This window comes from Rhineura floridana, chromosome 1 (assembly GCF_030035675.1).
Source record: "Rhineura floridana isolate rRhiFlo1 chromosome 1, rRhiFlo1.hap2, whole genome shotgun sequence".
NCBI classification, from domain to species: Eukaryota; Metazoa; Chordata; class Lepidosauria; order Squamata; family Rhineuridae; genus Rhineura; species Rhineura floridana.
The window spans coordinates 169,797,989-169,817,799 of record NC_084480.1 but is presented as its reverse complement, the minus strand read 5'-3'; the positions used below and the strand labels follow the sequence as shown (position 1 = coordinate 169,817,799).

General features: G+C 41.4%; 1 protein-coding gene across 3 annotated transcripts in view; it reads right to left on the bottom strand.

The window, feature by feature from the left end:
* Positions 1 to 8,618: 8,618 nt before the first annotated feature.
* SELE (selectin E) overlaps positions 8,619 to 19,811 on the bottom strand; it is a 59,306-nt gene continuing 48,113 nt past the window's right edge. For all 3 annotated transcript variants that reach the window (XM_061585484.1, XM_061585466.1, XM_061585473.1), the window contains exons 6-16: positions 19,264 to 19,371; positions 18,938 to 19,123; positions 18,064 to 18,249; positions 17,766 to 17,951; positions 16,200 to 16,385; positions 15,932 to 16,117; positions 14,106 to 14,291; positions 13,563 to 13,670; positions 11,516 to 11,537; positions 11,344 to 11,410; positions 8,619 to 10,002 (exon numbers count right to left, since the gene is read on the bottom strand). In XM_061585484.1, the coding sequence (XP_061441468.1) occupies positions 11,353 to 11,410; positions 11,516 to 11,537; positions 13,563 to 13,670; positions 14,106 to 14,291; positions 15,932 to 16,117; positions 16,200 to 16,385; positions 17,766 to 17,951; positions 18,064 to 18,249; positions 18,938 to 19,123; positions 19,264 to 19,371 (1,412 nt within the window). In that variant the 3' untranslated portion in view covers positions 8,619 to 10,002; positions 11,344 to 11,352. The remainder of the gene's footprint in view (positions 10,003 to 11,343; positions 11,411 to 11,515; positions 11,538 to 13,562; positions 13,671 to 14,105; positions 14,292 to 15,931; positions 16,118 to 16,199; positions 16,386 to 17,765; positions 17,952 to 18,063; positions 18,250 to 18,937; positions 19,124 to 19,263; positions 19,372 to 19,811) is intronic.

Here is a 19,811-nt window from a genome sequence, read left to right as displayed (position 1 = left end):
GAGAGAGGGGGGGGCTGAGAGAGAGAGAGGCCTGAGAGAGAGAGAGGCCTGAGAGAGAGAGAGAGAGAGGCCTGAGAGAGAGAGAGAGGCCTGAGAGAGGGAGAGGGGGGGGCTGAGAGAGAGAGAGAGAGAGAGGCCTGAGAGAAGAGAGGCCTGAGAGAGAGAGAGAGAGAGAGAGGCCTGAGAGAGAGAGAGAGAGAGAGAGAGAGGCCTGAGAGAGGGAGAGGGGGGGGCTGAGAGAGAGAGAGAGGCCTGAGAGAAGAGAGGCCTGAGAGAGAGAGAGAGAGAGAGAGAGAGAGAGAGAGGCCAGAGAGAGAGAGAGAGAGAGAGAGAGGCCTGAGAGGCCAGAGAGAGAGAGAGAGAGAGGCCTGAGAGAGAGAGAGAGAGAGGCCTGAGAGGCCAGAGAGAGAGGCCTGAGAGGCCAGAGAGAGAGAGAGGCCTGAGAGATGGGGCTCAGCAGTCTCTGGCCATCACCACACCTTGGGGGAGGAAATTCCATCACACACACACACACACACTCTCACACCCTGGGCCCCCCCTCTTCCTTTTCTGATTGTGGAAAGCTGGTGGTTCCATGTCTGCCACTGCTCCTTGAATTGTTGAAAACCAAATGTTTAAATAAGCAAAATGTATAGCAGGATGAGGTTGCCATGTGATTTTTCCAGCTGGGTTTGTGTGTGTATGGAACTTCAGCAGGTGAACAGGCCCGTCCCCTCATCTCTGTGACAATGAAAGTTCTACGTCTTGAATTTCTGGCTGCCACCCAAAGAAAGCTGGCAGCCCCGGGAACAGGTGGGTGCAGAGTGGGTCTTAAAATAAAGAAAGAATCTTGCAGATGGAAGGCAGGGAAAACCAGGCCAGATTCCCCAGGAACAATGTCTGTTTCCTAATCCCTGTCCCTGATAAATCACAGTTTCCATTTTAAGCATCACTTGTGTTGGAATTGTGGAAATGCAACTCGATTTGGGTGTTTCCATGTCTGGAGGGAGACAGAGAGGAGACCTCCAGGTTGCTAGGCTGTGCCTTTCCTTTGGTCATATGCTCATCTTCCTTCCTGAAAACTGATACCTCTTAGGAATGCTGACCACACCTTCCAACTCTCTCCTTCCTGCTTCTTCGCTGTCTCTTGAAGAGAAGAGATGTCTTTGCTTTGTCTCTCTCACCTGCAGCATGAGGGCAAAGGCCATGTCAGGTCCATGAACCTCCAATGCAGGTAGTTTACTAGAACTAGAATCCCTTTCCTATCTATTGTGTATTTCCTTCAATGAAGCAAGCTGTTCCTTATTTTACTAAGTCTGAATCCTCAGTTATTGCTGCAGTGTAAAAGTCTGCTACTTCACAGGGAAAGTCTCTCTCTCTCACTCACTCTCTCTCACACACACACATACACACACACACACACATCAGCGCTGGGTCTGCTCTTGATCCCAAACCTAACTCTGCTAACAAGTTTCTAGTCTTTTTTCAGCATTGAGTTGCCTCCGCTCAAGACTCTGGAAGTTAAACCTCTCAGTGTGCGTGCAAAGCCCCCCGCAGCAGAGTAGGAAGCCTCTTTTTGTCTGTCAAGAGCCATTGACCACCAGCAGCCAAATCAACCTGAGGCCCCAGCTGGCTTTGTCTGTGGGTCAGTGGCCTGAGGAGATGCCTTGGGTCAGCTGCCAGCTTGCCCAATGTGCACTTTCAAAATTCTCCTCAAGCAGAGACTGCCCAGTGCTGAACACCCTCCTGCCTGAGAAGAGCCTGTGGAGCAGGTGATATTGGGGGACCTGCAGGCCAGAGCCCGTCCCCCCCTTTTAAATCAAGGGAAGATGGCCGTAACTCAGTGGTAGAGAACATGGACAGTCGCTGCCAGTCGCTGTAGACAGTGCTGATGCTGAACCAGATGGACCAATGGCCTAACTCAGTATAAAGCAGCTCCCTGTTTAAATCACCCTTCATTCAGAACCATAAGGACTAGAATCTTACTTTATTTTTAGGGAAACTGTTGCACATGCAGAAGGGCCCAGGTTCAGTCCTCAGCGGCATCTCCAGGTAGGGCTGAGAGACACCCCTGCCTGAAGCCCTGAGAGCCGCTGCCAGTGCAGACAGCACTGGGCTAGAGAGCACCCATGGGTCTGCATCCAACATTCCTGGGTAAATGAAGCGGATCCTCACATCTGGTCCAATCCTGCCTCAGGCCAGGGCTCGGAGTCTTAGTTTGCCCTGGCCACCCTGCTTCATCCGCCCGTGCTGGGAGCTGCACAGCAGGAGTTGGGCCCATCTGTTCTCCTGGTACCTTTCAGTAGTTTTCAGGTTCCCTTAAGGACATAAGAACATCTAGTTCCTCACCCCAACCGTAATAGGAAGCCTGCAAGCAGGACCCTTCAGGGAGGAAGGGCGGGATATCAGTTTAATAGATAAATAAAATAAATAAGTGCAACTGGCCTTCAGAGGCATATTGCCTCCAAATGTTAATGCAGCTTCAAATAGCATTTGCCTTTTTTGCAGCCACATCACACTGTTGGCTCATATTCAGTTTGTGATCAACAACAATCCCAAGATCCTTCTTGCATGTAGTATTGCTGAGCCAAGTATCCCCCATCTTAATAACTGCATTTGGTTTCTTTTTCCTAGGTGTAGAACTTTACACTTATCCCTGTTAAATTTCATTCTGCTGTTTTTAGCCCAATGCTCCAGCCTATTAAGATCCCTTTGAATTTTGTTTCTGTCTTCCAGGGAATTAGGTGTTCCTCCAAATTTTGCATCATCTACAAGTTTGATAAGCATTTCCTGCCCCTCCTCATCCAAGTCATTAATAAAAATGTTGAAGAGCACTGGGTCCAAGACAAACCCCTATAGTAGCCCGCTAGTTACCCCCCCCAGGTTGAGAAGAAACCATTGATTAGCACTCTGAATATGATTGTGTAGCCAACTGTGGATCCACCCAATAGCTGTTCCATCCAGTCCACATTCAGCTAGCTTGCTAATCAGAATATCATGTGGCATTTTGTCAAAAGCTTTGCTAAAGTTGAAATATATTGTGTCCACAGCATTCCCACAGTCTATCAGGGAGGTTTGTTGTTGTTGTTGTTATGTGCCTTCAAGTCGATTATAACTTATAGCGACCCTATGAATCAGTGATCTCCAAGAGCATCTGTCATGAACCACCCTGTTCACATCTTGTAAGTTCAGGTGTGTGGCTTCCTGTATGGAATCAATCCATCTCTTGTTTGGCCTTCCTCTTTTTCTATTCCCTTCTGTTTTTCGCAGCATTATTGTCTTTTCTAGTGAATCATGTCTTCTCATGATGTGTCCAAAGTATGATAACCTCAGTTTCATCATTTTAGCTTCTAGTGATAGTTCTGGTTTAATTTGTTCTGACACCCAATTATTTGTCTGTTTTGCCTAGAATGCCCTCCCTTGTCCTTAACATGGCTGCAACCATATCTACTCAGAAGTAAGTCCTATTGAGTTCTATGGGGCTTAGTTCCTTAATAAGCATGCTTACAGTTGCTGCCTTCAGGGGCATCTATCTGTGCTCCCATCTAATGTCTCTGCAACACTAAGCTCCTTTCTTCCAATAATGGGCTGGCCTGAGGGCACGTAAACCCTTCTTCCCAGAAGCAAGTAAACTAGATTAAATGTTCCCTAAAGGCGTTGAACTGTGACCTGGCAGACCAGGGTTTGAATCCCCATACAGCCATGAAGCTCCCTGGGTGACCTTGGGCCAGTCACTGCCTCTCAGACTCAGAGGAAGGCAATAGTAAACCACCTCTGTCTGAGTACTGCTTACCATGAAGACCCTATCTGGGATCAACTTGAAGGCAGTCCATTTCCATTTTGCATCACCCTAAGCTTGTGAGAAAGAATGACCTTGTCACTTCAGATGGACCTAGGAACACCCTATTTTAGGTAAGATTTCTATTTTAATCTCCAGAGAATTTTTTTTGAATGGTATGCTCCAAGCAACTGTGGTTGATACAATGTATCATGTTTAATGATATCACTAGGGCCCGCCCCCTGACGTCACTAGGGCCCGCCCCCATTTTCTCAGGTTTTTGGATGGTTCCGACCTGGCAATCCTAAACCCAACACAAAAGCACCTTGCAGAGATTTTAAGCATAGAAGTAGCACAGGAGAAAAAGTGCCCACCAGCACCTGCTTCTGCTCAAAATTGTGTACCCAAGCAAATTCCCTTTCCCTAGCAGGGCTCAAAAGATGCCGTTGTTTAAACATGCATTTTGAAGCCCACGTGGGAAAAATCCAAAGCAATTTGGAGTGGAAACACAGCAGGTGAGGCAAGGTGAAGCACCCAGAATTGACACAAATGAAGGTATATTTGTCAAATATTTTTCTCCTTCCTATATGTAGCAATACCTGAATACTTCTATGCACTTATACATTCATGCCATTTTGAAAGAGTTTTAAGCACTAAAATGATACTGCCATTGCAATAGTTCTATATGCTTCTGCACTGCTATGCATTTATTATAAATATTACACTGTCATTGTATTTACATTAACTATCTTTAAAATATGTTTAAGGAATGCTCAGTATTGAAACTGATCCAGTGTTTGAGGTAACTCCAGGAATGTTTTTAACTTTCTCCATCTTGTTTGCAAAACAAAGCACAGTGTACTAAAGAATCAGCTAGTTAGTTACCCAAGGCCACCCATGGCAGAGTGGTATATGTTATGATAACGTGTAGAGAATGTCTGAGTGTGAATGAATTTTTCTTTCTAGGACTTATGGCTGAAACTGGAGACACTGAAGGTTATCGAGCCAACACTGGGTGTGTGTGTCTGGATTATATCAACCATAAACAAATGTTATATTTCTAATGCAAGCCTGAGTATTCTAAAAGAGATCTATTGGCCTGGGCCTTGAAAGGCACCAAGCTGGCATGAGAAACAGCAGATGCAATCCTGAGAACACAGATGTGCCAAGAGACATCATTATGAGTGTCAGCTGATTGATGAATGGATGAGATACTGGGGCTCAGTGAAAATATCAAAAGAACATCAAAACAGGATCTGATTATAAAGACACCCCAGCTACACCAGAAGATTTGAGAAGTTTTCTACCACAGCCAACCACTCAAGATTCCTGTGAGTGTGCCACCTGCTTTTCCAAGTCTGTTCTCCCTTGCTACAGTATCTGGCTGCCCCCCAGTTCCTTGTGTGATTGTGTGTGAGTATGACAGATCAGGACGATTGGGCATATCTAATCTTGCATTTTACCATTCCTGCAATGAGGTGCACAAGGGCACTTCTGTTTGTGTCAGTTGGACATCTTTCAATAAATCTTCTAAACCTTTTAGATTGGTGTGGTCCCAACATTCTTTCCACTCACCCCCCCCCCACGATGTCCTTGCTTAACCACCCAGAAGTGGCTTTGGGTTCATTTTTTTGTTGTTATGTGCCTTCAAGTCGATTACGACTTATGGCGACCCTATGAATCAGTGACCTCCAATAGCATCTGTCATGAACCACCCTGTTCAGATCTTGTAAGTTCAGATATGTGACTTCCCTTATGGAATCAATCCATCTCTTGTTTGGCCTTTCTCTTTTTCTACTCCCTTCTGTTTTTCCCAGCATTATTGTCTTTTCTTCTCATTATGTGTCCAAAGTATGATAACCTCAGTTTCATCATTTTAGCTTCTAATGATAGTTATGGTTTACTTTGTTCTAACACCCAATTATTTGTCTTTTTCGCAGTCCGTGGTATCTCCAACATCACATTTTAAATGAGTTGATTTTTCTATTATCCACTTTTTCACTGTCCAACCAACTTTCACATTCATACATAGACATCAGGAATACCATGGTCTAAATGATCCTGACTTTAGTGTTCAGTGATACATCTTTGCATTTGAGGCCCTTCTGTAGTTCTCTCACAGCTGCCCTCCCCAGTCCCAGCCTTCTTCTGATTTCTTGACTATTGGCTCCATTTTGGTTAATGACTGTGCCAAGGTCCTTGACAAGTTCAATGTCCTCATTGTCAACTGTAAAGTTATATAAATCTTCTATTGTCATTACTTTAGTCTACTTCATTCTTCTTGATGTTCAGCTGTAGTCCTGCTTTTGTGCTTTCCTCTTTAACTTTCATCAGTATTTGTTTCAAATCATTACTGGTTTCTGCTAGTAGTGTCGTCTGCATAAATTATTGATATTTCTCTCTCCAATTTTCACACCTCCTTCATCTTGGTAAGACCTAATTCCCTGATACTATGTGTCACATCTCTCACCAGTTCTCTACTCAATTTTCTCCTAGCTTCTATTCTTTTATAAAATAAAAAAGAGAGCTGGTATTAGGGATCTGTTACTCTCATTTTTGTAACTGACCATATGGTTTAATTTCTGGAAATCAAGAAAGATCAGTTGCGAAGAGGTGCACTTTTTGTCCTTTAGTTAAGGAGACAGAAATCTTTGATGCATATTATGCATAAGCTCTTCAGGGGAAAGGGATAATGAAAACAGTAGCATCATTAGGATTTATTTCTTTATTATGTTTCTTAGATACCAAATAATAGAAGCTCTCTGGGTGACATACAGCTTAGTAAAAACGATAACACCATAAAATAGGAAGTCTGGGTACAGCCTGGACAGGGAAAAGAAATTGCACAGATTGTGAAATACAGTTATTATTTGAAAAATATTGATTTATCCACTGTTTTCTTTTTGGTAAAGAATATTTAAATGTGTTTTCAAGGTGGTAGATTAAGAAATTAGACAGAGCTTGTTAACAAGCTCTAGTGAGGACAATAGGCCAAGCAGATGGAGACCTTGATGCCTCAACCTAACCCAGCCCATGTATTCATCAAATATGACTGTTTGGGTGAGAAGAAAAAAACAGAGAAGTATTACACTGAAAAACAGCAGCAGTCAGCAGGGTTTTTTTTCCACACCAGCTTCTTTGCAAGAGTCCCAACCCAACAAGTGTAATCTTAGTATTTCACCAGTCTTACAAGTCGACAACCATTTTTGATTCCCGTCAGTACTAGTTTCCAGAGCAGCCACTGGACGAGGATAACCCTTCTGTCAGATGTTATTCAGTGACAGGAGACACTTTAGCCTTCTGAGGATTGCCTTTTGGAAACTTTGGCTCGCAAGTCAATAACCACTGAAATCTGATCAATTTGTGTTGAGTTTGGGTTATTGTCCTCTTGCTGAAGTTACTGGGAAGAATTCTGTTGCTCAGGAAGGAGGACAAAGAAGAAGATCAAATCTTGTTCCCAGTTGCTCTGTTCTAAAGAGGAAAGACAAAACCCCAACCACCCTCTTGTTGAGAATAAAGCACCAAGACTTGTAACAAACTTGACCAGTGGGGGACTAGACAGAAAGGCAACCTATTCTTCTCTCACTGATTCTAGTCCTTCTTTAGCAACTACTCATTGCTTGTAGATTTCCCCCCCTCAGGTTGTACTTCCTGTTTCTTCTTAGATCATGTGTGTGCTAACCTCATGAGTCCATCATGGCCACATGTATGTCTCTACTCAGAATGGCATTTTCCAGGAGTAAGAAACCTTAAGTTTTTTTATTCTTTCAACCACTAGTCTTACATACTATTCCCCCTCGTTGGATCGTCACCTTATAGTGGTGAGTGGGTTTGCATGTTCCAATGAACCCTGTGAGCGATGCCGTTGGGAGTCAAGTGCACAATTTCTTCAATAGCTTTATGTGTATCTTGCATGCATCCATGAAACCTGTGTAGTAGAATTCTCTTTGAGAACTGTGCCTTTGTGGCTGATGAGCAAGGTAAGATTATAATCCAAGTAGCTGTTAACACTGAAAGTTGTGAGTTCATACTGAAGATAGCTCATACAGTTCAGAATAATAATACAAAGTTTCTACAAGTGTTGAATCTAGAAGTATTTTATTAGTAAAACATAAAGATCACAATAAATATCTGACAACAGCCATATTAGATACATAAATTAAATACATTATTACATTTTATATTTAAATGGCCCTTGTGTTTCTAGGGTGCACTCTAAATAGAAGAAAAGCCCACGACACTGTGGGGGTACTGTGATGGGGTAAACACTAACATCCTGATCTAAAACACTTGGCTTGGTAGAAAGTCTCACTTGTTCATTCAGAGGAACTCCCCTACACTGGCATGTGCTTAGATGGAGATTTGGATGCCTAGCAAGCCAGTCCTACCCATGTTATATTATTTATTTTAAGGGAAGCATGCTTAGGGTTGCTGCCAGAATCTCACATATCTATGTGCTACTGAAAACATACCTCAAATGTATAAATGTATATCACCAAATCTGTTAAATTTTAAATCTCTATATTTTAGACACTGAGAATTGCTTTTGCATATTTTCAGCCATAACAGCATCCTTTCTAAATGTTGCTCTTTAGAGTTTTTTGCAAATGCAGTTATAATGCAGTTCAAAGGACTCATATGCCATTGATGTCTTTATCCTGGAATACTGAAGTTAATCAAACGCTTCTAGAGACCAATGAAGACAAGATGAGACAAGCCCAAGACAGGACATTGGCATGTGCAGGGGAAACCCATTCATTTTCAGATATGTTATATCCTTAGTACTGCCTCTTAATTGTATTTATAATATAAAAACATTCCCAAAAAATCAAAGATAAAAATATATAATGTAGATCTTCAAAGGAAAATTCAGAATTGAAAAACTAATCAAAACTAAGCAAAAACAATTGACCCCTTTTAACTGTGGGCCTGAAACTGATAAAAATATACATTCTTTAAACTGGATTGAATGGTAATAAGTTAAATTAAAATCCAAGTCTTTCAGCTAGGTTTGTGGATATAAGCCGCAATGTTTTCACTCTATTAATATATACAATGTTGTAAAATATACTTCTATGTTTTTCAACAGTTTTTAGCTTTGCCATTTATTAGGAGAGGTTTTAGTAAGTGTAACCGATTCTACCTGCTTTTTTCTATAGGACTAGATATTCTTTAGCAGTTTTTTGCACTGAGAGGAAAATGCCCAAACAATAAATATAATCAGTGTAACAGAAGTTACAGTAGTAAATCCCATAGGGATGAAATATTTCTAAAGCCTTGCCTGATTTCAGGAAACACTACCATCATGGATGTAATTACACCATAGCTTTCACATAGAGGGTTCTGATACTGAAAATGCTCTGTAAAACATAGTCAATAAGGAACAATTCTACATTGTTATAACTGTAATGAACTTTTTGAGAATTTTGATAAATTTTGCAAACTCAGCATTTGAGAAACTAAATAGATGCTTTTATCCTAAAATTAATTTCAATACTAGTTAGACAGTACTGGAGTCGCTAGAAAATTGCACCAAAATAATTAACATCTATTGCTTCCACATGAGGAGGAAGAAGTGGAACTGATACCCAAAAGTATTTTTTTTGGTGAAATCTGGATATCAAATCCACCTTTTGATGATAAAGCAAAAAAGTCTCCTCCAAAGATGCAAATCTAAAATCCATCTCCAGCCAGAATTTAAAATCAAAATATCAAATTTTCACACTGATATTGAAATCTTTGGAGTTTTGCATAGATCAGTTATTTTACATGACAAACAAAATATGAATTTCTGGGTCAGAATATCAACATATGCATTCAAAACTTGAGGATCTGAATGAGATTTTTTTCCATGATTGCATTTCAGCTCTGACCATTACACACATAATTATTTTATTTCATGAAATAAGGGTTATAATCCACCAGGAAGTTCTCTGTGCTAGACCAACTGAAATGAAAGGGGACTAGTTGTTCATATGCCCAGTAGAAGAAGGACTGCTGTGGTGTAGCAGGAAGATGTTTCTCAGGTCACTATGGTACCTTCTCTTAAGTTTGTTAATGACAAACATGTTTTATCTTTGTCCATGGAGATACCTTGCTCTCTGAAGGCTGCTGGATACTGGCACAGAGATTCGCATCTTCTCTTGCTGTTCTCACTGATAAAATACTTCTGGCGCTTGATCTATAGTCATTCTTCATTTTCCTTCCTCAAATACCTCAAGGATTAGAGAAGACAGCTTGAAATCCTACATAAATAACAATATTTGCAATTTAAAAGATACATATTCAGGAAAAAACTTACTCCCGAGTAAGTGTGTATAGACTGCATCCATAGTCTCTTAGTCTCTTATTACAAATACTTCTGTGGCTGGTCCATAATATTTAAATTATTCTTTCAAAACCCTTCTTTTTTAACCTCCTAGCTGATCCATAGCCAGCTTTCTAACTGTAGCTACTATCCACAGAAAATTAGGGATTTCCTCATAACTGATAGTACTGCTATAATCCTGTTGCCGAGTCTAAGCATTTATGAATTGGTACCATCAGAAATGTACAATTTTATAGTATTATTTTAATGTTCAGAAGATTCATAAGGAACACCTTCCTTAAGGAAGTTATTAAGTTATTCCTTACTGGCCACCATGCTCACACTCATATTAGCTATTGGGGTCCCACCCCAATCACTTAGGTGACAAGGGTGTTGGTGTTCTTGAAAAGAATCTACCCTGGGGCAGATGAGAGGAGTTTGAAGCTCTCCCACTCCCAGAGAGTACTAGCCCAAGCTGATATTAAAAAAGCAAAACATAGAAATTTTCCTATTCTAGAAAACTATCCCTATTCTTTAAATGGATATTGTCAGAAATTTAAAAGCCCTTTTAAGGACAACACAAACATCTTGTGCAACTCAATACTCCCATTTAGGAGGTGCACACACTGGCCCCAACACAGCTATAGTCCTACCAACTTGTAGGCAGAAATCTGGTCTGTGGAATGTTTCTTTCTAACCACTCTATGGTTGCTTTGCTCTTACCTTGAATACTATAATTATGTGACCTTCTCAGCTTAAGTTCCTGATATATAAGTATTTTAAATAAACAAACAAATGCCTAGCCCCAGCAACCACGAAAATAGAAAGGCAGTATACTCCATAATTCTCCCACAGAAACCTCCAGCATGATTTTTTTCCTAGAAACCAAAACACTAAGTATTTGTACTAAGTAAGTTCTGCAAGAGAAAGAAAGAAAGCTTTGACCTTGGGTCCTGCAATAGCTGCCATTCATTTCCAATTTCAACCATGCTGATTTTGCATACAAGTGAACCAAAGACAAAACAGATGCTTTATGCTGAGATGGACCTTTGGCCCATCTTGCCCAGTGCTCTCTATTTTCACTACCAATGGCTCTCAGTGATCTCAGGCAAGGGTCTTTCCCAGTCTAAAGCTGGAGATACTTAACTGTAAGCCAGAGATACTAGGCAGGGAGTGCCCTTGGGACCCTTTCCACAGAGAGCATGTGCTCTACTATTGAGCTGTGACCCCTGCCTTCAGCATTACATGAATTTTCCAAAGGAACTTTATCATCTCTTACCTGAGTGAGTTAAATTAGGTGAGCAGAACTTTGGAAAGTACCTTCGGAATCGAGGCTCTGGCAACTGCTGTAAAACACAGGTTTAAAAAAATGTAAATCACTCTGCCCTAAAAACAATAGGGTGTCAACCAAAAATTACTTTGAATTTTTCATACTTTGAAATACAACATACCTGGCAGGAGTAAATTTCTTTGCTGCAAAAAAGAAGAAAATATATTATAACTGGACACTAAGGGTCTCTGTGGTGCAGAGTGGTAAGCGGCGGTAACGCAGCCGAAGCTCTGCTCACGGCCGGAGTTCGATTCCAACGGAAGGAGGAAGTCGAATCTCCGGTAAAAGGGGTCGAGGTCCACTCAGCCTTCCATCCATCCGTGGTCAGTAAAATGAGTACCTGGCATATGCTGGGGGGTAAAGAAAGGCCGGGGAAGGAACTGGCAGTCCCACCCCATATATACGGTCTGCCTAGTAAACGTCCCAAGACGTCACCCTAAGAGTCGGAAACAACTCGCACTGTAAGTGCGGGGACACCTTTACCTTTCTTTTTAAGGGTACAATCCTATGCACCCATACCCAGGACCAAGTCCCACATGCACAAGGAGTGGGCCTCACATAATTTTGCTAATATTCAATTTTTATTAAGACAACTCTCCTGCTGTCACATTGAAGGCACATTTTCACAACTCTCAGGGCTAAATTAGACATGTTATTAAATGCATCTTTGTGTGCAATGCATGTTTTTTAAAAATGCAAATGCATTAGCTGGGGGATTCTGACAATTTCAGAGATCAGGTGTGGAGTAACTTCTTCTTACTGCCTGCAGTTTGAGGGAAAATCCTTCTCCAAAGTTTCTATTTCCATTAGGAGGAAAGCTCCCACTGGTGCCAATGGGACAAAGATGCATTTGTCCTCATATCTAGTCTGGCCCTTTATGCATTGTGTTGCATTGTGTTTGCAGGTTTGAGTCAAATTCAAAATTAGTTTATTGTTGAACTGATTATCAGCCTTTACAACATTGGTTTGAGTCAATCTATTTTTCATTCCAGTCCTAAGTGTTAAGCCCTGAGGTGGTTGTGGGAATACTAACGCTATGTGTAGAATTCAATGTGATTCATTTAGGTTAGGGGTCCCCATCCTTTTTGGGTCAATGGGCACATTTGGAATTTTTAGAAGGTGCTGTAGGCTGCAGTCACAAAATGGCTGACATGGGATGTGTAGCACAACATAAAATGGTGATGGTGGGAGTGTGGCATAACACAAACTGTCTGCATACCTAAAAGAGCAGAAAAAGAGACAGAACTACACTCACTCACATTCTTTGCACCTCTCCTCTGTTCAGAATGGAAGGAAGGATGGATGTCCAATTCTGGCATCCAAAGAAATGTTCAAAACAAAATGTGACTATGTTTAAGGGGGCATGTTTAATGTAGTAAAGTCTGACCAAGTGCAAACTGAGCAGGAAGACAAACCATATCCCATGCAGTGTGGATTTTTGAGGGGATATATAGTGAGACCTTTCATGGGTGCTGTAGGAGGTACTGGCAAGTGTATTGGTGCCCACAGGTACTTCTTGGCAATCCCTGATTTATGTAAATGTTAGTGTCCTCTATAAACTGCATCTTTCTTCCTAGAATCATAGAGTTTGAAGGAGCCTATAAGGCCATCAAGTCCAACCCCCTGCTCAATGCAGGAATCCAAATCAAAGCATTCCCGACAGATGGTTGTCCAGCTGCCTCTTGATGCCTCCAGTGTTGGAGAGCCCACCACCTCCCTAGGTAACTGGTTCCATTGTCGTATCACTCTAACAGTTAGGAAGTTTTTCCTGATATTCAGTTGAAATCTGGCTTCCTGTAACTTCAGCCCATTATTCCGTGTCCTGCACTCTGGGATGATCAAGAAGAGATCATGGCCCTCCTCTGTGTGGCAACCTTTCAAGTACTTGAAGAATGCTATAATACCTCCCCTTGGTCTTTTCTTCTCAAGGCTAAACATGTCCAGTTCTTTCAATCTCTCCACATAGCTGTTTCCAGCCCGATCATCCTCGTTGTCCTCCTCTGAACCCATTCAAGTTTGTCTGCATCCTTCTTAAAGTGGATGCAGTACTCAAGATGAGGCCTAACAAATGCTGAATAGAGGGGAACCAATACTTCACATGATTTGGAAACTAATCCCTTTAAGTGCAACTGGATGTAACCCGATAACAGATCAGGAAAATATCTCACCTTTCCTTCGAAAACGCTTGATCAGCCAAATAAGGAGCAATCCTATTGAAAGGAAAGAGGCCCCAGTGGCTGTTGCTCCAATTGCCACAGAAACAAACTCATGAGGAGCTAAAGTGGGGAAAAGGAGTCTGAATGAAATCAGTAGGAAATCACCCAATCAGAAATCTTTTGCCTTGCACCCATTTATCTAGTCAAAACCCATTTTCTTGCCTTTATTTCCTATTATGATATAGCCATTAGGACTAGCAGCTCTGCAATGTTGCTTTCTGCAATTGTTCTGTAATACCACTTTGCCTGGAATCATGCTATCAGTTTATTCCCCCCATGGACAAATTCCTGTTTGTGACTACTGATTTTTTATCTCCCATAATTCATGTGTTTCCCCTAGCCACCCATCTTAAGAAAATAACACTGGAAGAGGCCTCAGCTATGAATTAATAACAATGCTGCCTTTTCCCACCCTTTCCTAATTTTCAAACAACCAAAAGGACTCTCCTGCACTGCCAGCACTACAAATAAGGTTACCAATTCGATGGTAGATACCTTCACATGCGGGAAGCCTTGCTGTCCAGTTTCCTGAAGCTAGGCATTGGAGTCTATGGGGACCGTTCAATATCCTTCCCTCTGTACAGCTGATCTCACAAATTGTGTTATAGGCAAAATGTCCATCAGGGTCCGAACAATTCAAGAAGCCATTCTCAGGGTGTGCGAGTATTTCACATTGTGTTGCTGAAATACAAAAATGCAAACATCAGCCCAACTGTGTCTCCTGTTGAAGCTGATTTTGTGCAATGGAAAATGGTTCATCCTAAAGATGAGTGCACTTCAGAAAAGGGGAGAATGGTCCCTCGATGATCTTTTTCTACTGTATACAATAATGCAAATAGTTCATAAAAAGGGCTCCATACTAATACTAATAATTGTAGTATATATTACTACTGCCATGTATCAAGTTTGGATTTCCAAATCTAAAAGCACTGCACAGGAATACTCCAGGTATCTGGATAGTCTTACTTAATTTTGCCTCAACTAGGACCTAGTTCTCACAAACAGTAGAAGAGGTAGCAAACCAGTTTCTGGATTGTACCATTTCCGAAGGAGGATCACATTGTTGAATGCCTATCCATTCAAAACAAAAGAAAAAAACAAAACAAAACAATCACAGCCCATAGAAAACTAATATATCAGTGAGAACAGCTCCAGACTAGGTTTATTTTATTTTATTTTATTTCTAAAACTAGTATCTTGCCCTCTAGTATTTCTACTCCCAGGACACGAAACAAACAGAAATATATATGCACATAATAAAAGCATAAAACAATTTCCATTAAAAATATTACATAAAAACAGCAGTTAGCAAAAACATAAAAGCACAGCAATAAAGGCCTAAAATGCAGCCAAAACTTTAAAAGGTATTTGTCTGGTGTTGAAGTAAGATACGGCAAACTCCACTAGGAAGGGCATTCCAAAGGCACATGTTACCAAATTCTTCCAAGGTACACAGGAAGTTGATTGGACTGTGAAAGACCAACCCAAATGGTGTTTCCATTTTGACCAATTTGTAGGGCAGTCCAATATCTCAGAGAGGATGTCAGGTCTCCTGCTCCCCTGGTGCATTCACTATAGCCGCCCAATTTCCCTGCTTTTTAAAGTTTGATAGAAATAGCTGTGGGCTATAGGTACATTCTTAAACCGCAAGGTTTTTTGCCTATTAGTGAACTGTCATAACTTTACATGGATTCCTGCACTGAGCAGGGGGTTGTACTCATTGGCTGTATAGACCCCTCCCAACCTTATTTCCATTCACAATATCATGAGAGTTGGGCTAACGTCTATTCTAAAGCCATGTTCTGCCTGTGAGCATCAGGGTTCCCAGTTCATGGCCTTGAATTAATATGTTAGTTCTGCAGTGTTCTTTCAGCCACCATGCCCCCCCAAAAAACCACGCCACTGCAGCCCGCAAGCCTTCCCTCTCACCTCCGCGTAAGAAGGGTGTTGGGGGCAGGAGAGGTAGGCAACGGCACCCACCTCACCAGATAACATGCCAGACAATGCAGCCCTCTGACAGGCTATGCTGGAGATGAGAGAGGTGGTGATGCAGTTGTGGGCAAAGAGCTGTCAACATTAGCCACCCCTCATGGGGGGTGGGGAATCCACTGGGGCTCTTAAGGTGTAGCCCTCCTCGCAACTAAATTCACAGACCGAACTGTAGGTTGGATTTGTTTCAAGTTCGGAGCAGTTCACAAAGCACCTTTCAGGCTGACATACCACCTCACATTTCAATGCTGTAAGAGACACAGTTGACACCTGCAGTTACATGTCATTAGGACACCATAAATACATTCTGGCTTATCCCATTTTCATCTTACCTTCGCATATAGGAACTGGCTCTGACCAGTGCCCTTTTGATGAGCATTGAATTTTGGATGATCCTCTTAAGGTGTAGCCTTCCTCACAACTAAATTCACAGACTGAGTTGTAGATTGGATCTGTATCAAGGTGGGAGCAGTTCATAAAGCCCCTTTCAGGCTGACCTACCACTTCACATTTCACTGCTGTAAGAGATACAGTTGATAAGGTTTGTTTGCATGTCGTTGAGACACTATACATAAGCCAATGATCAAAATGAGATAATACCTTCACATTCTGGCTGCTGTCCACTCCACTCTCCATACACACCACACTGGAGCTCACTAGATCCTTTCAGGGCAAACCCTTCTTCACAAGCAAACTTGCAGGATGAATTCCAGGAAAAATTTCCAGTAGCATGAGAGCAGTACAAGAAGCCATGAACTGGAGGCTTTAGTTCACTACACTCCACAACTGTAAATGACATGTTAATTTGCATTAGTTCTGTCTTGCAATGTTTGCGTTATATAGGAAAAAATACACCTGAAGATAACATCAGGTTTAAATTTTTAGATAGAAAAGATGAATAGAAAGATGAACAGGTGAATAGACTGGCAGGCTTGAAAGTTTCAATGCTAGGTTTAGACTTATAATTAGAGACAAGATTCTTGGGAAGCAGCAATATTTCCACAGTCTGAAATTCAATTTGGGTGGAGGAAGAAGCTCATATTTATAAGCATGCAAAGTAAAATTGAAATGGACTGCCTTCAAGTCGATTCCGACTTATGGCAACCCTATGAATAGGGTTTTCTTGGTAAGTGGTATTCAGAAGGTGTTTACCATTGCCTTCCTCTGAGGCTGAGAGGCAGTGACTGGCCCAAGGTCACCCAGTCAGCTGCATGGCTGTGTGAGGATTCGAACCCTGGTCTCCCAGGTCGTAGTCCAACACCTTAACCACTACACCTATCATTATGATGGACAGGGGATGTGGAGAGGAGGGGCTGTATTTTATAAGAACATCTAGGGATCAGAAATGCATGAAAAGCTGTACATATTGTGATAGCTAGTGCAAGTAAACATTCCTATGTTTCTTAGGGCTGAACTACACATTACCACAGGCATGCACGAATACAGTGATGAGGGGCCATGAGCTATGCTGGGACCACATTATTAATTCTGTCCTCCCATGCCAATTTTTCTGCTGAAAATTCCACACATCCAACTACTACCTGCCTGGGTGGCATAGCACATTTGAGCATAGCTCACTTTCATTTCAATGGCACTAGCACAGAGAATTTCCTGGCGGGTTATACTCCTTGTTACATGAAATATAACAATTACTTTTATAATACTTAGAGCTGAAATGTAGCAGTGGAAAAAATCTTTTGAATTTATAAGTGTAACTTCTAGCTTGGGGCAAATAGCAGCTTCAGGGGAGTGCATGACCCGGGGATGAAAGGTTAAAAATGCTTCTCCCTGTGGTTCTGATGTAATTACCCCTTCCATGGCTGCTACTTGAAATAAATTTAAAGGAACAGTGATGCATTCACACACCTCTGTGGGAAACTATAGCTTCGTTCACAATGTTTTGTTTTTTTAAATTCCATTTTTGAAAACATCAGGGCCCAGAATGATTTACTAGGAATAGAAGCATTTCAGCCAGTCTGTTTCCAGCTCTTTAAAAATAAATATTTCCAAAGTATTGAAGTCATTAAAATAAGTCATTAGAACTGATTTTAACTGTTTTCATTAGAGAGATGAGTGGGATTTAATTTAATCTCAATCAATGGAATGATAATCCTAACTGTAGATTTTTCAGAACATTTTTTCTCTCATGGATGGTTTAAATCTTACCTTCACATACAGGAATTGGCTCTGACCAGTGTCCCTTTGATGAGCACTGGATGCGTGGTGATCCTCTTAAGGTGTAGCCCTCTTTACAAACGAAATCACAGGTTGAGTTGTAGGTTAGTTCTGTGTCAGCATGGGAACAACGCACAAAGCCTTTTTCAGGATGATGTACTACTTCACATTTCACTGCTGAAAGAGGCACAGGTCATGACCCTAGTTAATCTAGTTACATTACAGAGAGGCCACATAGAAATATAATGAGCTCTGTGTGGGTAAGCAAGGCAATGACACAAATCTATACCTTCACACTCTGGTGCCTGCCCATCCCACTCTTTAGATGCACCACATTGGAGCCTACTGGAGCCATTCAAGGTGAAGCCTTCTTCACAGCCAAACTTGCATGATGAATTCCAGGCAAAATTTCCATAGGGGTGGGAGCAGTTAAGGAATCCGTGAGCAGGTTTCTGTAGCTTATGACATTCTGCAACTTGAAATACAAATGAATTTTTTTAGATTTCTCTATGTTCTCCAATCAGTAAGTTATAGATTGAGGCTATGTAACTACTAAAGAAGTGACATTTTTCTAATCTAATGACTGTTAGAAATTTTAAGTGTGACCTGAAACAAAATGTTCAATGTTCCAGCTAGCCATGCCCTTTTTATGCCCCCCAGAGAGAGAGTTTTTGTATACTCCATTCCATCCTCAGCCACCACCCCCTTTTCATTTCTCCCCCTCCCCTCAACAATCAGTCATCATTATGTGGCCTTTGAACATAATAAACTCTCTGAGCTGATTGGGCTGTGTATGTCTCCCCTTAATTTTTTTAAAAAAATTTACTACTGCAAACTTTAGGGCTCCCCCAGGCCTGCCTGATACCTCCCCTCTGTGCATAGGTGGTGCCATTTTGGCTATCTAAGGAAGCACACTCTGAGAATGAGTTTGCTATGGTGTGGTTCAGGCTGTCTCTTTGAGTCATACTCCTATAACTCCAACATAATAATAGCACAAAACTATTTTCTTAGCCAACTTAGCAAAGATTTTGATGCTGCATGGCTAATGAAGACTAATTTCTCTCATCATATGTATAGTTCAGATCTTCTTCTAGTTCAGAAGCATTGACCTTAGGAGATCTGCATTAGTTTTTGTTGACTTAGGACCTGCTCAGTTCACCTACCTTTACACACAGGGGTGGGTGCAGACCAGTTTCCAGAATAGGTGCATGATACTGGTTCCAGCCCAGTTGATTTATAACCTTCCATGCATTGAACATGGCAAGATGAGTTGTAGCTAAAATCCTTCACTGGATGGTTGCACTCTAAGGTACCATGGTCTGGTTCTTTCAGTGGGTCACAAGTAATTACTATAGAGGAACACAAGCAAGGAGTTTAGGCCAGGTAGTTGTCCCAAGCCATATACATTAAAGGTACAGAATTAGGGACAGATTTGAATAGACAGAGCTCACTTTGCCCTTTTGGAATAGAATTATAAGATTACTCATACCATGTTCACATTCACGCCCATAGAATCCTCTGCTGCAGTAGCAGGTGTAATTATTAATAGTCTCCACACATTCTCCATGACCATTGCAGGAATGTGGTTTGCAGGAGGCTGCAAGACAATTTAACAGATTATAAATCATTCCATCATATGTTCTTTGATACAACATGCTTTACATCAACTATTACAACAAGATAGTGGAATAGGATCTTGCCCCTGAAGGTGACACATTGAACTGCATTGGCTATGTCACATTATATTTAGACTACATTTTCTATCTTGAGGTTTCAAATCCTATTTTTTGGCTTCATGTCATCTGGGCACTGCCCCTCTTTTTCTGCCTTGTAGATCCAAGGGGGAACATATCCCACACTGCAGCAAATAATAGAGAATTCCACAATTTGGATTTACAAGGGACTCTCTATTCTCTTTCTTTTATGCAAAAACTCTTAATTTCACAAGGCTTCCCTGTGGAGTTCCATGCTGATGCTTATCATCTGGTTATCACATAGTATCAGCATAGCTGTCCTGTACTGATTTAATAGGCTTAG